The sequence below is a fragment of the Trichomycterus rosablanca genome, chromosome 17 (genome assembly GCF_030014385.1).
Source record: "Trichomycterus rosablanca isolate fTriRos1 chromosome 17, fTriRos1.hap1, whole genome shotgun sequence".
NCBI lineage: Eukaryota > Metazoa > Chordata > Actinopteri > Siluriformes > Trichomycteridae > Trichomycterus > Trichomycterus rosablanca.
Genome location: NC_086004.1, coordinates 12,668,660 through 12,687,899, shown reverse-complemented (window position 1 = coordinate 12,687,899; position 19,240 = coordinate 12,668,660). Strand labels below are relative to the sequence as shown.

The 19,240-nt window shown below is 42.7% G+C and overlaps 1 protein-coding gene across 1 annotated transcript in view; it reads left to right on the top strand.

Moving 5' to 3' along the window:
• The window catches only part of wdr47b (WD repeat domain 47b), a 32,171-nt gene continuing 12,931 nt past the window's right edge, over positions 1-19,240 (top strand). The window contains exons 1-8 of the mRNA XM_063013184.1: positions 1-131; positions 8,299-8,471; positions 8,805-8,888; positions 9,000-9,084; positions 10,841-11,619; positions 12,971-13,082; positions 15,424-15,593; positions 17,621-17,851. Of these exons, the coding sequence (XP_062869254.1) occupies positions 8,314-8,471; positions 8,805-8,888; positions 9,000-9,084; positions 10,841-11,619; positions 12,971-13,082; positions 15,424-15,593; positions 17,621-17,851 (1,619 nt within the window). The 5' untranslated portion in view covers positions 1-131; positions 8,299-8,313. The remainder of the gene's footprint in view (positions 132-8,298; positions 8,472-8,804; positions 8,889-8,999; positions 9,085-10,840; positions 11,620-12,970; positions 13,083-15,423; positions 15,594-17,620; positions 17,852-19,240) is intronic.

Below are 19,240 nucleotides of genomic sequence, written 5' to 3'. Positions count from 1 at the left end.
AATGGCCTTCCATACTGCAGCTTATCCTAGACAAACGAACGCGGGTAACGTTATTGCTGTAGAAAGCTGAGGTAACTGGAACACAGAAACTGCTCACTGTACACTGAGAAGCAAACTCACTGCATCAGCAGGTAAGCTTTTAATAACGCCACTGCAGCACAACACTACACAACACCGCTAGCTTTGTGATAGCTAGCAAGCGCGTTGTGAAAAATAATTATAAACAAGTATTAACACTGATGTCTGTGTGTGTTTTACACACTGGCTCGCTTTTTAATCTAATAATTGTTTAATTTGTTACCTCAGAGCTGTTATAAACGTTCGAGTGTGAACTGCAGTGGCACTGAAGCAAAAGCAGTTAAATTTGACATTAATTAATTCAATTCCAACATACTAGTTGCAGTTAACAGTTTCTATAAGAAAATACGTTTTTTTCCAACTAAAGGCAACCTAAATACGAATAATAAATATTCAGACGTTCAATGCGCTAGCTGCTTTATTCCAGTCAAATATATGTGTATAGCGCTTTTTACAATAAACATGGTCTCAAAGCAACTTTACAGACTCCAGGACCAACAGACCAAAAACCCCTGTCGAGCAGGCCAAGGGCGACAGTGGCAAGGAAAAACTCCCTTAAAAATACAGTGGTCCCTTGACTTACAAGTTTAATTGGTTCCGAAGGGCTGCCCCCCCCCATCCCCCCATCCCACATCCCCCCATCCCACATCCCCCATCCCCCCATCCCACATCCCCCCATCCCACATCCCCCCATCCCACATCCCACATCCCACATCCCAATTTTTATCCCCCAGTCTAGTCGTGTCTGAATGTGTCCTCTATACTGATTCGACCCTTCACCGCTGACTGAGGACGCCTCTCAAATGACATGCGCCCCCTCCGGTACGCACAGCCAGTACAGATTCGAGTCGAGTTCATACACTTGACGAGCACTGTGTACGGAGGGCCACACTCCCATCGGCATTAATCCTCAGCCCTGTTCAGGCACCATCAGTCAGCCAGCAGGGGTCGCAGTCGCACCAGTTATGAGGACCTATGATCCGACTTTCTTACCCTCTAACCCTGAACAACAGACAATCGTTGTTCATGCAGCTCGGAAAGGCAGAGCTGAGATTCGATACGATGTATTCGAAACCCCAACTCTGGTGAGCTAGCGTACTTTACCGCTGCGCCACCTGAGCGGCCGCAAAGGGCTGTTCTTCAGTCAAAATGTTCGTTAGTTAAACCTATTTTTCCCATAAGAAATAATGTAAATAGAATTAATTCGTGGCAGACCCCCCAAACCACCCCCTTACCTAACCTTTCTAATGTCTTAAATGCTCTTTTTTGTTATAAATACAAGTATATTTGCCCTTAAATCTTAAATTATAGAATAGACATTAGTGTAATAAACAGTAATAAACAACAATACACAGTAGTACAGTACTGTACATAAACACACACATCACATTTCAGTACAGTACGTGTGCTGTACCATACACCATAATACATTGTATCTACCAGAAACAACAATAACTCTTATATTTCTCTATTATTTCCTTCTTTTTTTCAACAGCGTTGTATTTTGTAGGTGTAATTTCACGAAAGAATAATTTCCTTCTTCTCTCTTACTCAGTGTCCCCTCTGTCTGATACACAGTGACAGCTACTGGCAGGAATAATTATACAACAACAAAAAACTGCACTTTCTCTGCACCTTCTCTGGGGACATTTTAATATAGAATTTTACAAAATATAAAGAAAATACCAAAAAAAACACCGTCCGCTGTCCGAAGTTGTATGTTTACCCCCTTACAAAGACTTGAACAGTTTTATGGAAGGTTTATTTTAACAGAGAGAGACAGAATATCAACAAAAAATCCAGAAAAAAAACATTAAATAAAAGTTATAAATTCATTTGTATTTAAGATCAAGATCATTGACAAGATCCTCCCGTGTAATTCTGGACTGACCTCACCTTTCTCAGAATCATTCTTACCCCACCAGGTGAGATCTTGCATGGAGCTCCAGAGTGAGGGTGATTGACTGTGATCTTGTATTTCTTCCATTTTCGAATGATCGCACCAACAGTGGTCTCTTTCTCACCAAGCTTCTTGCTGATGGTCTTGTAGCCCATTCCAGCCTTGTGCAGGTCTACAATCTTGTCCCTGACGTCCTTTGATAGCTCTTTGGTCTTGCCCATGGTGGTCGAGAGATTTGAACGGAAGAAACTGATTCTGTGACAGGAGTCTTTTATACAGGGACAGGACTAATTTGTGTGCCTCATGGGCACATAACCGGTCTGTGGGGGTCAGAATTCTTGCTGGTTGGTAGGGGATCAAATACTTATTTCCCTTAATTAAATACAAATTAATTTATAACTTTTATTTAATGTTTTATTTCTGGATTTTTTGTTGATATTCTGTCTCTCTCTGTTAAAATAAACCTTCCATAAAAATTATAGACTGTTCAAGTCTTTGTAAGGGGGTAAACTTACAAAATTAGCAGGGGATCAAATACTTATTTTCCCCACTATATACAGTGTATCACAAAAGTGAGTACACCCCTCACATTTCTGCAAATATTTTATTATATCATTTCATGGGACAACACTATAGAAATAAAACTTGGATATAACTTAGAGTAGTCAGTGTACAACTTGTATAGCAGTGTAGATTTACTGTCTTCTGAAAATAACTCAACACACAGCCATTAATGTCTAAATAGCTGGCAACATAAGTGAATACACCCCACAGTGAACATGTCCAAATTGTGCCCAAAGTGTCAATATTTTGTGTGACCACCATTATTATCCAGCACTGCCTTAACCCTCCTGGGCATGGAATTCACCAGAGCTGCACAGGTTGCTACTGGAATCCTCTTCCACTCCTCCATGATGACATCACGGAGCTGGTGGATGTTAGACACCTTGAACTCCTCCACCTTCCACTTGAGGATGCGCCACAGGTGCTCAATTGGGTTTAGTCCATCACCTTTACCTTCAGCTTCCTCAGCAAGGCAGTTGTCATCTTGGAGGTTGTGTTTGGGGTCGTTATCCTGTTGGAAAACTGCCATGAGGCCCAGTTTTCGAAGGGAGGGGATCATGCTCTGTTTCAGAATGTCACAGTACATGTTGGAATTCATGTTTCCCTCAATGAACTGCAGCTCCCCAGTGCCAGCAACACTCATGCAGCCCAAGACCATGATGCTACCACCACCATGCTTGACTGTAGGCAAGATACAGTTGTCTTGGTACTTCTCACCAGGGTGCCGCCACACATGCTGGACACCATCTGAGCCAAACAAGTTTATCTTGGTCTCGTCAGACCACAGGGCATTCCAGTAATCCATGTTCTTGGACTGCTTGTCTTCAGCAAACTGTTTGCGGGCTTTCTTGTGCGTCAGCTTCCTTCTGGGATGACGACCATGCAGACCGAGTTGATGCAGTGTGCGGCGTATGGTCTGAGCACTGACAGGCTGACCTCCCACATCTTCAACCTCTGCAGCAATGCTGGCAGCACTCATGTGTCTATTTTTTAAAGCCAACCTCTGGATATGACGCCGAACACGTGGACTCAACTTCTTTGGTCGACCCTGGCGAAGCCTGTTCCGAGTGGAACCTGTCCTGGAAAACCGCTGTATGACCTTGGCCACCATGCTGTAGCTCAGTTTCAGGGTGTTAGCAATCTTCTTATAGCCCAGGCCATCTTTGTGGAGAGCAACAATTCTATTTATCACATCCTCAGAGAGTTCTTTGCCATGAGGTGCCATGTTGAATATCCAGTGGCCAGTATGAGAGAATTGTACCCAAAACACCAAATTTAACAGCCCTGCTCCCCATTTACACCTGGGACCTTGACACATGACACCAGGGAGGGACAACGACACATTTGGGCACAATTTGGACATGTTCACTGTGGGGTGTACTCACTTATGTTGCCAGCTATTTAGACATTAATGGCTGTGTGTTGAGTTATTTTCAGAAGACAGTAAATCTACACTGCTATACAAGATGTACACTGACTACTCTAAGTTATGTCCAAGTTTCATGTCTATAGTGTTGTCCCATGAAAAGATATAATGAAATATTTGCAGAAATGTGAGGGGTGTACTCACTTTTGTGATACACTGTATATATATATATATATATATATATATATATATATATATATATATATATATATATATATATATATATATATATATATATATATATATATATATATATATATAGAGAGAGAGAGAGAGAGAGAGAGAGAGAGAGAGAGAGAGAGAGAGAGAGAGAGAGAGAGAGAGAGAGAGAGAGAGAGAGAGAGAGAGAGAGATGGTCTGAGTCGACTTGTTCGTGACGTCACGTGTTTCGCAAATTTCGGTTCATAATTCGAAATTTGTTTGTACGTTAAGTTGAAAAAGATCGTTCGTAACCCAAAATGTTTGTATGGTAAACCGTTCGTAACTCAAGGGTCTACTGTACAGGAAGAAACCTTGAGGGGAAAGAGACTCAGCAGGGACCCTCATCCTCCTTGGGTGGCCTGGAGGATAAATTGAATAAATAGGATTTACACAATTCATACAAACACAGAATTAAATTAAACTAAAAGTTATAACTAGCAAAATAATTATGTAAACCATTGGAGTTCTTCATTATTCAGTCCAGTCTGTGATAAAGTCCGTAGTGAGTTCTTGACCTTTTTGGTGCAAACATTCCAGGTTTCCATTACATCTAGCAGGAGCAGCTAGTTGGCATGGCAGTCTCGACTTGCAGTCTTCGACCTCTGGTGGGTAAACAGGTTTCCGTCAGAACCACCTCAGGTTAAAACAACAGAAAATATTAGCACTGTCGCCTCACAGCAAGAAGGTCCTGGGTTCGATCCCCAGGTGGGGCGGCCCGGGTCCTTTCTGTGTGGAGTTTGCATGTTCTCCCCGTGTCCACGTGGGGTTTCCGCCGGGTGCTCCGGTTTCCTCCCACAGTCCAAAGACGTGCAAGTTAGGTGAATTGGAGACACTAAATTGTCAATGACTGTGTTCGATATAACCTTGTAAACTGATAAACCTGTCATGAATGTAACCAAAAGTGTAAAACATGATGTTAAAATCCTAATAAACAAACAAACAACAGAAGATGTAGTTAAAATGTGAAGAGTAAAATGTCAGTTTTGCAGAGAGCAGCATGAGACTCCGGCACCCCTAATTATTACAGCATAACTAAAAAAGAGAACGAGCAGGTAACAAAGTCACGAAGGCTTTCATAGGACATCAGCACCCACCTGCCCCACCGTCATCAAACCTGAGTGATCGGACAAGAGAGGCAAAATGACAGCAACCCAACATCCCTGATCACCACAACTTTCTATGACCAAGAACCCCCAAGCTCTGCACCTTTGTCTATATTCGGGGTGGGCAGCTCCGGCCCCAGGACGCAGCCCGAGACCAACACCCAGACCTCTAGGAACGGAGCCACACACCCCTAGTTTGGAAAGACTAATCAAAAGCCTGAGTAAATAAATATGTTTTCAAGTCAGGGTCGAGGTAAGTCTGGAGCTACTATGAGTGCAAGGCTGGAATACACCCTGAATAGAGGTATTACAGTCTGAGGACACATGAATCAAGGCTGACTGCGTTTATGAAATGAGATGTTAAGACGGCGGTAGCTGTTGTACTGGACAAGTTATCGAAAAGTCCACTATTACCATAATGTCACTGTTAGGCCCCTGAGCAAGGCCCCTAACCTCTAACTGCTTGGGTTTTCTTTAATTTTAAACATAATTAATAGGGCTGTCAAACGATTAAATTTGTTAATCGCGATTAATCTCAGAATTTCATATAGTTAATCGCGATTAATCGCATTAAAAAAAATCTGTGTAAATGTTATAGAAAACAAGGATTTTTAAGTGAAATGTTAACATTAAAATGGTGAACACATTTTATGCTAAATGTACTTATGTTAAAAACTGCTGGGACAAGAGAAAACTGTAAGGGAGTTTTATTCACTCACATACTAGGCAGTTATACTATCCAATGGTTTGATGGACGTTTCTACACGAAGTGAGTGTGTTTTGACCCTTTGGGGCTTCCATAGTTCATGGACAACGTGCTTGACTCAGCTGTCCGGTATTCTTTACCGTAACAGATTAAGTTAATAAAGTGTTCCGACAACTTGTGAATATAGCGTGTATTTATTTCTTTATTATGCAAGTGCAAATGCTACGACGCTCTTTTACATTTTGTTAACAAACCGCAAATGAAAAACGGTGACATGTCCGACATTAAAACGTTTGTTCTACCAGTCAAGTGTCAACATGAACTAGAATTTGCGTTAATGGCACTATTTATCTTAATCGCGTTAAATTGAGATTGCGTTAATGCGTTATTATCGCGTTAACTTCGACAGCCCTAATGTATATATATACCAGAGCTGCACAGGTTGCTACTGGAATCCTCTTCCACTCCTCCATGATGACATCACGGAGCTGGTGGATGTTAGACACCTTGAACTCCTCCACCTTCCACTTGAGGATGCGCCACAGGTGCTCAATTGGGTTTAGTCCATCACCTTTACCTTCAGCTTCCTCAGCAAGGCAGTTGTCATCTTGGAGGTTGTGTTTGGGGTCGTTATCCTGTTGGAAAACAGTTTTCGAAGGGAGGGGATCATGCTCTGTTTCAGAATGTCACAGTACATGTTGGAATTCATGTTGCCCTCAATGAACTGCAGCTCCCCAGTGCCAGCAACACTCATGCAGCCCAAGACCATGATGCTACCACCACCATGCTTGACTGTAGGCAAGATACAGTTGTCTTGGTACTTCTCACCAGGGTGCCGCCACACATGCTGGACACCATCTGAGCCAAACAAGTTTATCTTGGTCTCGTCAGACCACAGGGCATTCCAGTCATCCATGTTCTTGGACTGCTTGTCTTCAGCAAACTGTTTGCTGGCTTTGTTGTGCGTCAGCTTCCTTCTGGGATGACGACCATGCAGACCGAGTTGATGCAGTGTGCGGCGTATGGTCTGAGCACTGACAGGCTGACCTCCCACGTCTTCAACCTCTGCAGCAATGCTGGCAGCACTCATGTGTCTATTTTTTAAAGCCAACCTCTGGATATGACGCCGAACACGTGGACTCAACTTCTTTGGTCGACCCTGGCGAAGCCTGTTCCGAGTGGAACCTGTCCTGGAAAACCGCTGTATGACCTTGGCCACCATGCTGTAGCTCAGTTTCAGGGTGTTAGCAATCTTCTTATAGCCCAGGCCATCTTTGTGGAGAGCAACAATTCTATTTCTCACATCCTCAGAGAGTTCTTTGCCATGAGGTGCCATGTTGAATATCCAGTGGCCAGTATGAGAGAATTGTACCCAAAACACCAAATTTAACAGCCCTGCTCCCCATTTACACCTGGGACCTTGACAAATGACACCAGGGAGGGACAACGACACATTTGGGCACAATTTGGACATGTTCACTGTGGGGTGTACTCACTTATGTTGCCAGCTATTTAGACATTAATGGGTGTGTGTTGAGTTATTTTCAGAAGACAGTAAATCTACACTGCTATACAAGCTGTACACTGACTACTCTAAATTATATCCAAGTTTCATGTCTATAGTGTTGTCCCATGAAAAGATATAATGAAATATTTGCAGAAATGTGAGGGGTGTACTCACTTTTGTGATACACTGTATATCTAAAAGAAAAATATAGACATTACCAAGTTTAATTACCTCCTTCTGCCTTAGTAGGGCAGTATAGACAAGTAAATGCAGTGTATAGTGTACTATTTTAACATAGTAAATGTATTCCAAAATGTAAAAGGTTACGTTGTTTGTTGTGTCACAGTGATCTGTTATGCTAGCCTACCACAGCTGAGATCTGGGTTTGAATCTCAGCAAAGCTATAAGTCGGGTGTCTTCACAGACATAATTGGCTATGTCTGGGGGGATTAACTAAAACACTGCGGTGGATTGCCACCCTGTCCAGGGTATACCAGCCTTGTCTGGTCCCACGTGACTGATCAGAATAAAGCATTTGATGCCAATGAAATGAAAGTAAATGTATGAAGCTAATGTAAATATATTAAATACTGTTTCTTTTTCTAAAATTCTAAGGCCAGTGCATGCACTACTTTATCAGTTTTAAACTACGTTTAAAATATTTAATATCAGTGAAGATTTTATGGATGTACACTTAACTTTATTTAGCTTTAAGCAGTGGTTATGACTGAAATAGCTGAACTGCTAATTAAAAAGTGTCATGCAGTTTCAGTAAATGAATGTAAGATGACATGTTTTGCCCACTTATTTTAGTAGGAATTGGACACCATGACTGCAGAAGAGACAATTAACATCAAGGAGGCAGAGATCCTCAAGCTCATCCTGGATTTCCTCAACTGCAGAAAGCTCCATATCAGCATGCTAGCACTGGAAAAAGAGAGCGGTGTTATTAATGGACTTTACTCCGATGACATGTTGTTCCTCAGGTAAGGCTCATGCTCTGGGACACACCTGTTGTTAAGAATCTTATACTAGTAGTTACAATGCTCTTAATCTGTGATTACCTTGCTCAGTTTTAAATAAGCACAAGACTTGATTGACTTAATAAAAGCACACTATTACGCTTTATTATGTTTGTTTTCATTATTACTTTATTAGTGTTTATAATTGGCCGATATTTTTATTTTGTGGAACTGTGTTACACTGACCGATCAAAGGCATATATGCTTGAAATTACCCAAAGGTTGCCAGTTCATTGTTTGTTATTGTGACACTGGTATGTGCGTTCTTACTTATTGGCTGTTTCCCTTGCTTACAAGGCAACTGATATTGGATGGCCAATGGGATGAGGTTCTTCAGTTTATTCAGCCACTGGAGTTCATGGAAAAATTTGACAGAAAGAGGTGATGGGAATTCATTTAACTAGTGCACAAGAGTTTTCAGTCCTAATCCTCACCTGACCTATGTGTTTTAGTGTCATATTGATGTTTGTGTTACTTTTCTTGTCACTAAAGGTTTCAATACATCATTCTCAAACAGAAGTTTCTGGAAGCGCTCTGTGTGAATAATGCCATATCTGCATCAGATGATCAACTAAATGTGAGTTTATTTTTCCTTTTCAGGGATGTCCATATATATAAACCCCATAAAAACAAGATTTTTTATTTGTTAATACTGTTGAACCTTTATTTAAATATTGATTAATATCTTGTATTTATGAAGATATTTTCAATTTGATGCCTGCAAAAAAACAGGGGCGGAATAACACAATTTTAAAACGTTCCACAATAAGCAGGTAAATTGGTAACAGGTGAGGGTATCATGATTGGGTATAAAAGGAGGATCTGACAAAGAATCAGTCTTTGCCAGTCTTTGTGGCTTACTAACTTTGTGTCAAACTTAATGAAAGAATTGTCAGCCAGTTCAATAAGAACATTTCTTACTGCAAGATTGCAAATAATTTAGGATCTTTTTCATTTACCATACATAATATTGGGAAAAGATGCAGGGAATCCATAGAAATCTCAGTTCATGTAGGGCAAGGACCATATCCACTGTTAAATGTATGTGGCCTTTGAAACCTGTTGTGCTACTGTGATAAGTATAGTCACATAGGCTTAGGAGTACTTGGGAAAACCATTGTCATTTAACACAATCCATCACTGCATCAGGAATTTTGTCTTGATTGTGTTGCAGGCATCAAATTGTAAGTTTGTTTAGATTTCCAAAATTACATTAATTTGGTCAGTAAAAACATTGTACAGGTTCAGGATACAAAACAAAACTATCCCAGCTTTTCAATGGGTGCAAGGCACACAGTAACACCCTGAACGGGGCGCCAGTCCATCGCAGGCAAGACACACACACACACACACACACACAAACACACCCATTCACCTATTGGGCAATTCAGTGTCTCCAATTAACCTGACTGCATGTTTTTGGACTGTGGGAGGAAACCGGAGCTCCCGGAGGAAACCCACGCTAACTCTGCACAGAAAGGACCAGGACCTCCCTGGGGGGGCCCTAGGGATTGAACCCAGGACCTTCTTGCTGAGAGCTACCCGCCGTGCCGCCCTCAAATCAATATCCACTCACTCACGGTGGTGCTGGAGCCTATCTCAGCTTTTCAATGGGTGCAAGGCACACAGTAACACCCTGGACGGGGCGCCAGTCCATCGCAGGGAAGACGCACATACACATACATACCCATTCACCTACAGGATAACACAGTGTCTCCAAATAACCTGACTGCCTGTTTTTGGACTGTGGGAGGAAATCGGAGCTCCCGGAGGAAACCCACGCAGAGAACATGCAAACTCCTCACAGAAAGGACCTAGACTGCCCCGCCTGGGGATAGAACCCAGGACCTTCTAGCTGTGAGGCGACGGTGCTACCCACTGAGCCACCGCGCCACCCGCAAATCAATATTTCAAAGCCTATATATTTTAACAGCTAAACACTTACATGATGGAAAAATGTCAAATAACTTAGCTTTAAAAAAATCATGAGTCCTGCAGGAGGAGAGAATTAAGTGTTGTTAAAAGAACATGTGATCTAGCACAGTGGTAAAAATGCTCCTGTCCTAACTTTTTTGGGATGCATTGAAAACTGTCACACAGTCATATACACGCACATAGTTGGCTAAAATACCCTGAAAAGCTCACATGGAAACAATGACATGCAAAACTCCTCACAAGTTGTGACTAGAGGTGAGGGTCAACTCTGTTGCTGACACCCAGTCTACCAATGGCATCAGTGTAGTCAAAAATATATGAAACAGACAGAATCATGTCAGTGCTGTCCTTTTCTCATCAAGCCTCTTTAATGACTTCTTTCCCCATTACGTCCTCAGCTGGAGCTGACCATGCAGGAGGCAGTGAAGTGTCTGCATTGTCTGGAGGAGTTAAGCCCATCCAAGGACACCTACAGCAAGCTGTGCCTACTGCTCACGCTGCCTCAGCTCACACACCACGTCGAGTTCAAGGAGTGGAACCCGAGCACAGGACGCGTACGCTGCTTCGACGAAGCGTGCACCATGGTTGCCGAGTTCATTCCAGCCGACCGCAAGCTCAGCGAGGCCGGCTTTCGGGCCGGCTCGGACCGCCTCTTTCAGCTGCTCGTCAAGGGTGTGCTGTATGAGTGCTGTGTGGAGTTCTGCCAAAGCAAGGCCACAGGCGAGGAGATCGGCGAGGCCGAGGTGCTGCTGGGCATCGATGTGTTGTCAGGCAACGGCTGCGACGAGCCCGACTTGAGCCTGATCTCCTGGATGAGAAACCTCGCATCTGCTGCTTTCGCTTGCGCCTTCGAGCAGAAGAACCTCAATATCCACGTGGACCGACTGGCAAAACCAGCAAGACCAGTTTATACTGACCTGCTTGCACCGATCCTCGCCAGATTTTCACCCTGCCCTGTCTCACCGCTCAGACGTCCACAGTCGGCCGACGCATACGTGTCACGCTCCCTCAACCCAGCTCTAGATGGTCTATCCTACGGTCTAGCGGAAAGGGAGAAGAAGTGCACCGAGGGCAGAGGGAAGGAAGCGAATGCAATGTCGCACTCGTTCGCCAACTTCGGCCTGAATACCAGTCAGAGTGTACTGGACAAAACTGTCATCACAGAAACACCAGAAAGGTAATTGTGAATTAGATAAAGATCATATTACAGTGGGTGCCCAGATGGCACAGTGGTAAATTCCGCTAGATCCAGGGTCAGATGAATCCCGGTCAGATGTTTACATACAGACCTGATTGAATATACAACAAATGAAATGGACAAGAAGCATCACGTTCACATAATTACTTATCAGTATGAAACTCACTGTATCTGGCTGAACATGGAGCAAAGAAGTATTCATATAGTAAATAGTGTGCTAAATTAGCTTTGGACCATTATATGTGCGTATTGAGACACAGCCCTTCACCTAGCTGGTTAAAGCAGTGTCCTTTTTGTGCATCCCCACTGGCCCTGACCGAAATGTCGTTGTAATTTACCTATATATTTAAGGTAAGGTCCGGGCCCTTTCTGTGTGGAGTCTGCATGTTCTCCCCATGTCTGTGTGGGTTTCCTTTAGGAGCTCCGGTTTCCTCCCACAGTCCAAAAACATGCAGTGAGGTGAATTAGAGACACCCGTTCTGTCATGAATGTAACCAAAGTGTGTAAAACATGACATTAAAATCCTAATAAATAAATACCTACATATTTATCCATAACCATTGCTGCTGGCCTATATCGTTAACGTCTAAGGAAGTGTGTCCTCCTGGTTACTATTTATAGACTGCCTTTCAGTAATTAATTGGGATTGCTATTGACAGGTGTCCGATTTAAAAATTTGTGTAGGTTCACTTTAAAAACTGCACAAATTGGAAACAACGCCCCTTTTTTGGAAGCTTTATTTGCCACGCAGCAAAAACTCAGGTTTGTTTGTTTATTAGGATTTTAATGTCATGTTTTACACTCTTTTGTTACATTCATGACAGACACAGGAGTTACTCGTTACACAAGATTCATTAATTCACAAGGTTATATCGAACACAGTCATGTACAACTTGATCTCCAGTTCCCCTCACTTGCACGTCTTTGGACTGTGGGAGGACACCGGAGAACCCGGGGGAAACCCACGTGGACACGGGGAGAACATGCAAACTCCACACAGAAAGGACGCGGACCCGCCTGGGGATTGAACCCAGGACCTTCTTGCTGTGAGGCGACAGTGCTACCCACTAAGCCACCGTGCCGCTCCCAAAAAGTCAGGTAGGACATGAACTGATAACGCTGCTGATATGCACAGCAGGTAGGATCATGTTAATAGTTTTGATGGTTACAATGCTGCCACTCTTGTCTGTTTATGATACTTGTTTTAGTCTTTTTTTTTAGTGTTTGTGTGCATGTACACAAAAGGAATTGTCTGCGAGAAATTGTAGAATGATGCTGTGTTTGTAGGTTAAATGTTAAGTTCTTCCCTCGTGTGTTTTGTTAATTTTAGGTCCCACACACAAGAAGAAAGAATAAATATTTCAGAAGGACCTAACTCTCTGTGTTCCAGTGAAGTCCCTAGGTGTAATGGACAACCCCCTGCTTCATTTGAGAAAAGTGAGGTAATGTTTCTGCTTTTTTTTTTAACAGTACTATAGTGCAGTAATTACCAGAGTTTTTGAGGTCATGGCAACCCGCTACATAATTCCCCTGTTTTTGAAAACCAGAATGGCGTTGGTCTTCATACTACGTATAAGTGTATATATAGGCATCCGTCAGTCTCGGGAGACTATGGAGTTCAATTTTTGCAACATCAGTTGTGGCTTGTGGCGATTTCTCTAAGACTGCAAGGGAAGCTCAGCTTGTGTTAACACTTCATTGACTACAAATGCGTTAGAACACGTTCATCTCGAAGACGAGTTCGTTCAGAATCAGCTACTTATCACAAATCGACTGACTCGATTTTGTTAACTCCCGTAGCGTCAATGCATTTGCCCGTAGAAGCTGAGCGTCTCTTCACTTCAACGGGACTGCATGGAAAAGTTTTTTTCATTGCTTCGAAACTCACCGGTCATTGGATAAATGCCACGATTTTGTCCCGCCCCCGGACGCTGAGCGTCTCCGGGGGTGAATGGAGCTGTGGGCGGGTCTGGACGCGGAGCTTCTGCAAGATGATTGGAGGATCAGTCGAAAGGCTGAATCCCGTTTTGATTGACAGCTATTTTGAGATCTGCACGTCACTTAATCACTGGGAGCTTCAGTCCCATCGCGGATTTTGCGAGTGAAGTCGAAAGACAAACTTGGTATTTACTTGGTGAAATTACTTGACCATTTCCATTGTTCATTGTGTAAATAAAACACACTCATAGTATTTGTTTCAGGACACTGGTCAAGTCCCTGGAAAAGATGCCTACTTGGTACGATAGGATCACAGGCCATTTTCTTGAAAAGGAACAGAGGGCAGAATTTATGTATAAATAAATTTACAAATTTTATAATGTAAGCCGACAATGAGCTTCCCCTCTTTGAAAGACCAGCAGCCGCCACCGTCAGGCCTATACGGGAATGTCTCTTCCACATCTTGCGCAGATGAAGCTTGATGCTGGGCTCTCCGCTGCACTTAGGGCTTTCCTCTTCTGGCATTGTACCTCTGTCTGTTGAGCTATTTTCTCTTCAAACTGATGTCCAAGGCTTTCAGGTCTCTTTTACAGACATCCTTATAACGTAGCTGAGGCCTGCCCGTGGGACGCTTTCCTTTGGCTAGCTCTCCATACAAGAGGTCTCTGGGAATGCGCCCCTCGTCCATCCGGACAACGTGTCCGAGTCAGCGCAGCCGTCGTTGCTTCAGTAGGGTGAACATGCTGGGGGTACCAGCCCTCTCAAGGACTGGTATTGGTTGAAGATGCGGCGAAGGCAGCGCATGTGGAAGGCGTTGAGCTGCTGTTCTTGTCTGGTCCAAGTCCAAGTTTCGCTGCCATACAGGAGTGTGCTCACTACACATGCTCTCTAGACTTGGACCTTAGTGTGTTCTGTCAGCTTTCTGTTGTTCCACACTCTCTTCGCCAATCTGGACATGGTTGTAGAGGCCTTGCCAGTGCATTTGTTCAGCTCACTGTCGAAAGAAAGAGAGTCTGAGATTGTCGACCCCAGGTACACAAAGTCACGAACCACTTCCAGTTCATGTTCTGATATACAGATGTTAGGAGGAAGGTCCACACCTTGTCCCATGACCTGAGTTGTCTTTGAGCTGATTGTAAGCCCAAAGTCACACCAAGCCTCACTGAAGCAGTTCACGAGCTGCTGAACATAATAATAGTACAACAACAATAACAATAAAACAATATTAACCGTAATAATAAATGCATATTTCTAACTATAATAATCTAATAATAGTCATACCCTTGACCATTGATTAATTTTGCCTATATATTCTCATTTTTCCCCCCAATTTTCCTCCCAATCTAGTCGGATCCAAATACCCGATAGCATTACGCTTTTTCTCTACTGATGCAAGTGAGACTGACACGCCCCCTCTGACACGTACTGACTGCATCTTCTCACTTGCACGAGGCAATTTCATATGCTGATCAGCTTTGTGTACGGAGAGCCACACCCTGATCAACACATTATTTCTCGACTCTGTGCAGGCGCCATCAATAAGCCAGCAGAGGTCGTAATTGCATCAGTTATGAGGTCCCTATCCGGCTCCCACCCTGTATTAATAACAAGCCAATAGTTGTTCATGTAGCTGCCCAGTTCAGAGTATTATATTTGTAGTCTATATGTCCTACTGTCCCTATTTTTTTGGACTTGGGGTTTTACCTTATCATTAGTTTAAAACCATGTTGTACTATTTTGTAAAGCACGCCTGTCCAGGGATAATTTGTGGTCCCATGAACTTGTACCAGCAGCCCTCGTGTGACTCCCTGTACCGGTTGTGTGTGTGTGTGTGTGTGTGTGTAGGAGCAGTTGCAAGAGTTCCAGCGTCAGCGACTGCGTGTGCAGCATCACCTGGAACAGAAGCAGCAGCAGATGCAGCTCTATCAGCAGATGCTGCTAGAGGGAGGAGTGCAGCAGCCAGATCAAGCCTCTGGTGCCGGCCAGCACAACCTCACGCAGACCTTCCTCAGCAGGTCAGAACCCAATCCTCGCTTCCACACATACTATATCTGCAAAAAAGATCTCAGTCATGACTGCAACTGTTGACTTGCTTTAAGTGGTAAATAAATAGCTAGCAGATGCTGTGTTCGTGGGAGGTCCCACCAGTTGTTCAAACAGGATTGGAAAACAGGCTTGTGTCACTGAGCCGTATGGAGGAAATATTCTCTGTGGGAACTGACTGCTTAAACGTGGTTGTGCATTGCAGTTGCCCTTAAATTAAGGCATTTAAATGTAAAACTAATTCTAAAATCAAAAGGAAATGTAAATACAGTTAAACAATTTATTTCTCCGGTCTCTAAAAGCTCTTGATTGCCACAAACTCTATCTACAAGCATTAACAGCACTGACTGTGCTTGACAGAATGACCTTCAGCTTTTAAGCTAAAAAAAAAAACTAATCCTGGTGCCGGGCAGCTTGGGTGATGCAGCAGTCCAATCTGCTAGCCCACCACAGCAGAGAACCAAGTTTAAGTCGGAGCTGTGCTGCCAGCCTGGATTGACGCTCAACCAGCACGGTTGGCTGAGCCTCTTGCTGGTGTAAAGAAGTGACTGGCGGCTTTGTATGTGTCGGAGGAGCAAAGTGTTAGTCTGAACAGGGTGCCAGTCCTTCGTAGGGCTTTGGTCACCCTTCACAAGACATAGCCTCCCCCACCAGACAAAGCCTGGCCAATAGAACAGCTGAGATTCAAATAAAGATCTCCGTGCTGGTGGACTACCGTAATACACCGTTATGCCACATTGGAGCATCCCAGTGCAAAAAGTAATGGTTTAATTGTTCACTAGTGCAATTTTATGGATATACATTTAAAAATATTTAACCTCCAGTTAATGTAGTTGATAATTCAATGGAAAAATGGATATAATACAGGGTGGGCTATTTATATGGATACACCTAAATAAAATGGGAATGGTTGGTGATATTAACTTCCTGTTTGTGGCACATTAGTATATGGGAGGGGGGAAACTTTTCAAGATGGGTGGTGACCATGGCGGCCATTTTGAAGTCGGCCATTTTGGATCCAACTTTAGTTTTTTCAATGGGAAGAGGGTCATGTGACACATTAAACTTATTGAGAATTTCACAAGAAAAACAATGGTGTGCTTGGTTTTAACGTAACTTTATTCTTTCATGAGTTATTTACAAGTTTCTGACCACTTATAAAATGTGTTCAAAGTGCTGCCCATTGTGTTGGATAGTCAATGCAACCCTCTTCTCCCACTTTTCACACACTGATAGCAACACCGCAGAAGAAATGCTAGCACAGGCTTCCAGTATCCGTAGTTTCAGGTGCTGCACATCTCGTATCTTCACAGCATAGACAATTGCCTTCAGATGACCCCAAAGATAAAAGTCTAAGGGGGTCAGATCGGGAGACCTTGGGGGCCATTCAACTGGCCCACGACGACCAATCCACTTTCCAGGAAACTGTTCATCTAGGAATGCTCGGACCTGACACCCATAATGTGGTGGTTCACCATCTTAAGTGGTCAGAAACTTGTAAAGGACACCATTGTTTTTCTTGTGAAATTCTCAATAAGTTTGATGTGTCACATGACCCTCTTCCCATTGAATAAACTAAAGTTGGATCCAAAATGGCCGACTTCAAAATGGTCACCACCCATCTTGAAAAGTTTCCCCCCTCCCATATACTAATGTGCCACAAACAGGAAGTTAATATCACCAACCATTCCCATTTTATTTAGGTGTATCCATATAAATGGCCCACCCTGTATATTTATTTGCAGGTTTACATTACATTTACATTTTTGACATTTAGCAGACGCTTTTATCCAAAGCGACTTACAGTTATGACTGAACACAATTTTGAGCAATTGAGTGTTAAGGGCCTTGCTCAGGGGCCCAACAGTGGCAACTTGGCGGTGGTGGGGCTTGAACCGGCAACCTTTTTATTACTAGTCCAGTACCTTAACCACTGAGCTATCACTGCCCTATGTGTTTTTTACTGATGTTTGTTTGCTGTTGCTTTGCATTTGTATAGATCCATACAGAAACTGGAGGAGCTGAATGTAGGGATGGAAGATCTTGGGGAGGACGTGCAGGCCTTGGCTCAGCAATGTAACGGCCCTCAAGCCGGAGCACACCAGACACACACTCCTGAAACATCTGGAACAGCCAAAGACAGAGCAGCTATCAATAGTAGCACACCTCAGAGAGTAGGTGCTCGGGGAATGCCTTCGCTGGACGAGTCTCCTGTACTGTTCAGCCGCAAGTGAGACTACACAAATCCTTTAAATGCTTTTTTTGTTTTGTTTTCATCAAATGTTAGAATATTATTATTATTTTAATAGTAGTAGTAGCAGTAGTAGTATTATAAGTCGGATTTATAAAGCGCCTTTATTATACCCAAGGTCACTCTACATTAGGGCTGTCGCGCTAACCGCAATTTTGAAACACCGCGGTATAGATCAGCCAACCGCAGGGCATGCCTAGCAACCGCCACACCGCGATGTTAAAGTTTTTTCTTTCTTTTTTTGTTGTTGTTGCAGGGTCCATCTTGTTTTATACGATTACATTCGGGCGTAATAAATGTTAAATAAATTCATAATGAAAATGAGCTAGGAGCGTCATTTTCCCGCAACCTGTCAGGCTTTGTGTTTTAAGATGGAAACAATGGCAACATGAATTATAGGCAAGTTTATTAATGATCAAATTGAGTTCACACTCAATAAAATACTTGTAATTTAGACTATATTTAAACAGCCTTGGCGTACTAAAACACTTAATGACTGTTAATATGGCATTGCAGCCTGCAAATATTCTCTTGCTGGCTTGCTGGAATGATTTAAATGTATTTTTTCGTTGAATAAAAATGTATTGAAACTAGGGCTGTCGAAGTTAACGCGATAATAACGTATTAACGCGACCTCAATTTAACGCGATTAAAAAAAATAGTGCCGTTAACGCAGATTCTAGTTCATGTTGACACTTGACTGGTAGAACAAACATTTTAATGTCGGACTTGCCACCGTTTTTCATTTGCGGTTTGTTAACATAATGTAACCGATCGTCGTAGTGATGTACTTGCTTAATAAAGAAATAAATACATGCTATATTCACAAGTTGTCGGGAGCAGAACACTTTATTACACTTAATTAACTTCTTCTTCTGTACCGAATACCGGAAAGCTGAGTCAAGCACGTTAGTTCATGAACTATGGAAGCCCCAAAGGGTCAAAACACACTCACTTCGTGTAGAAACGTCCATCAAACCATTGTCACGATACAACCACAGAAAAGTCTGTTACAATAACTACGCCTTATCCCACCTAAAGCACCGCTGATCTACAGTGTTTGCTGATGGAGAAATTCTAAACTACAATCTGACATTTACTGCCTAGTATGTGAGTGAATAAACTCCCTTACAGTTTTCTCTTGTCCCAGCAGTTTTTAACATCAGTACATTTAGCATAAAATGTGTTCACCATTTTAATTGTAACATTTCACTTAAAAATCCTTGTTTTCTATAACATTTACACAGATTTTTTTTAATGCGATTAATCGCGATTAACTATATGAAATTCTGAGATTAATCGCGATTAAAAATTTTAATCGTTTGACAGCCCTAATTGAAACGAATAATAACTTGAAATGTAGTATAT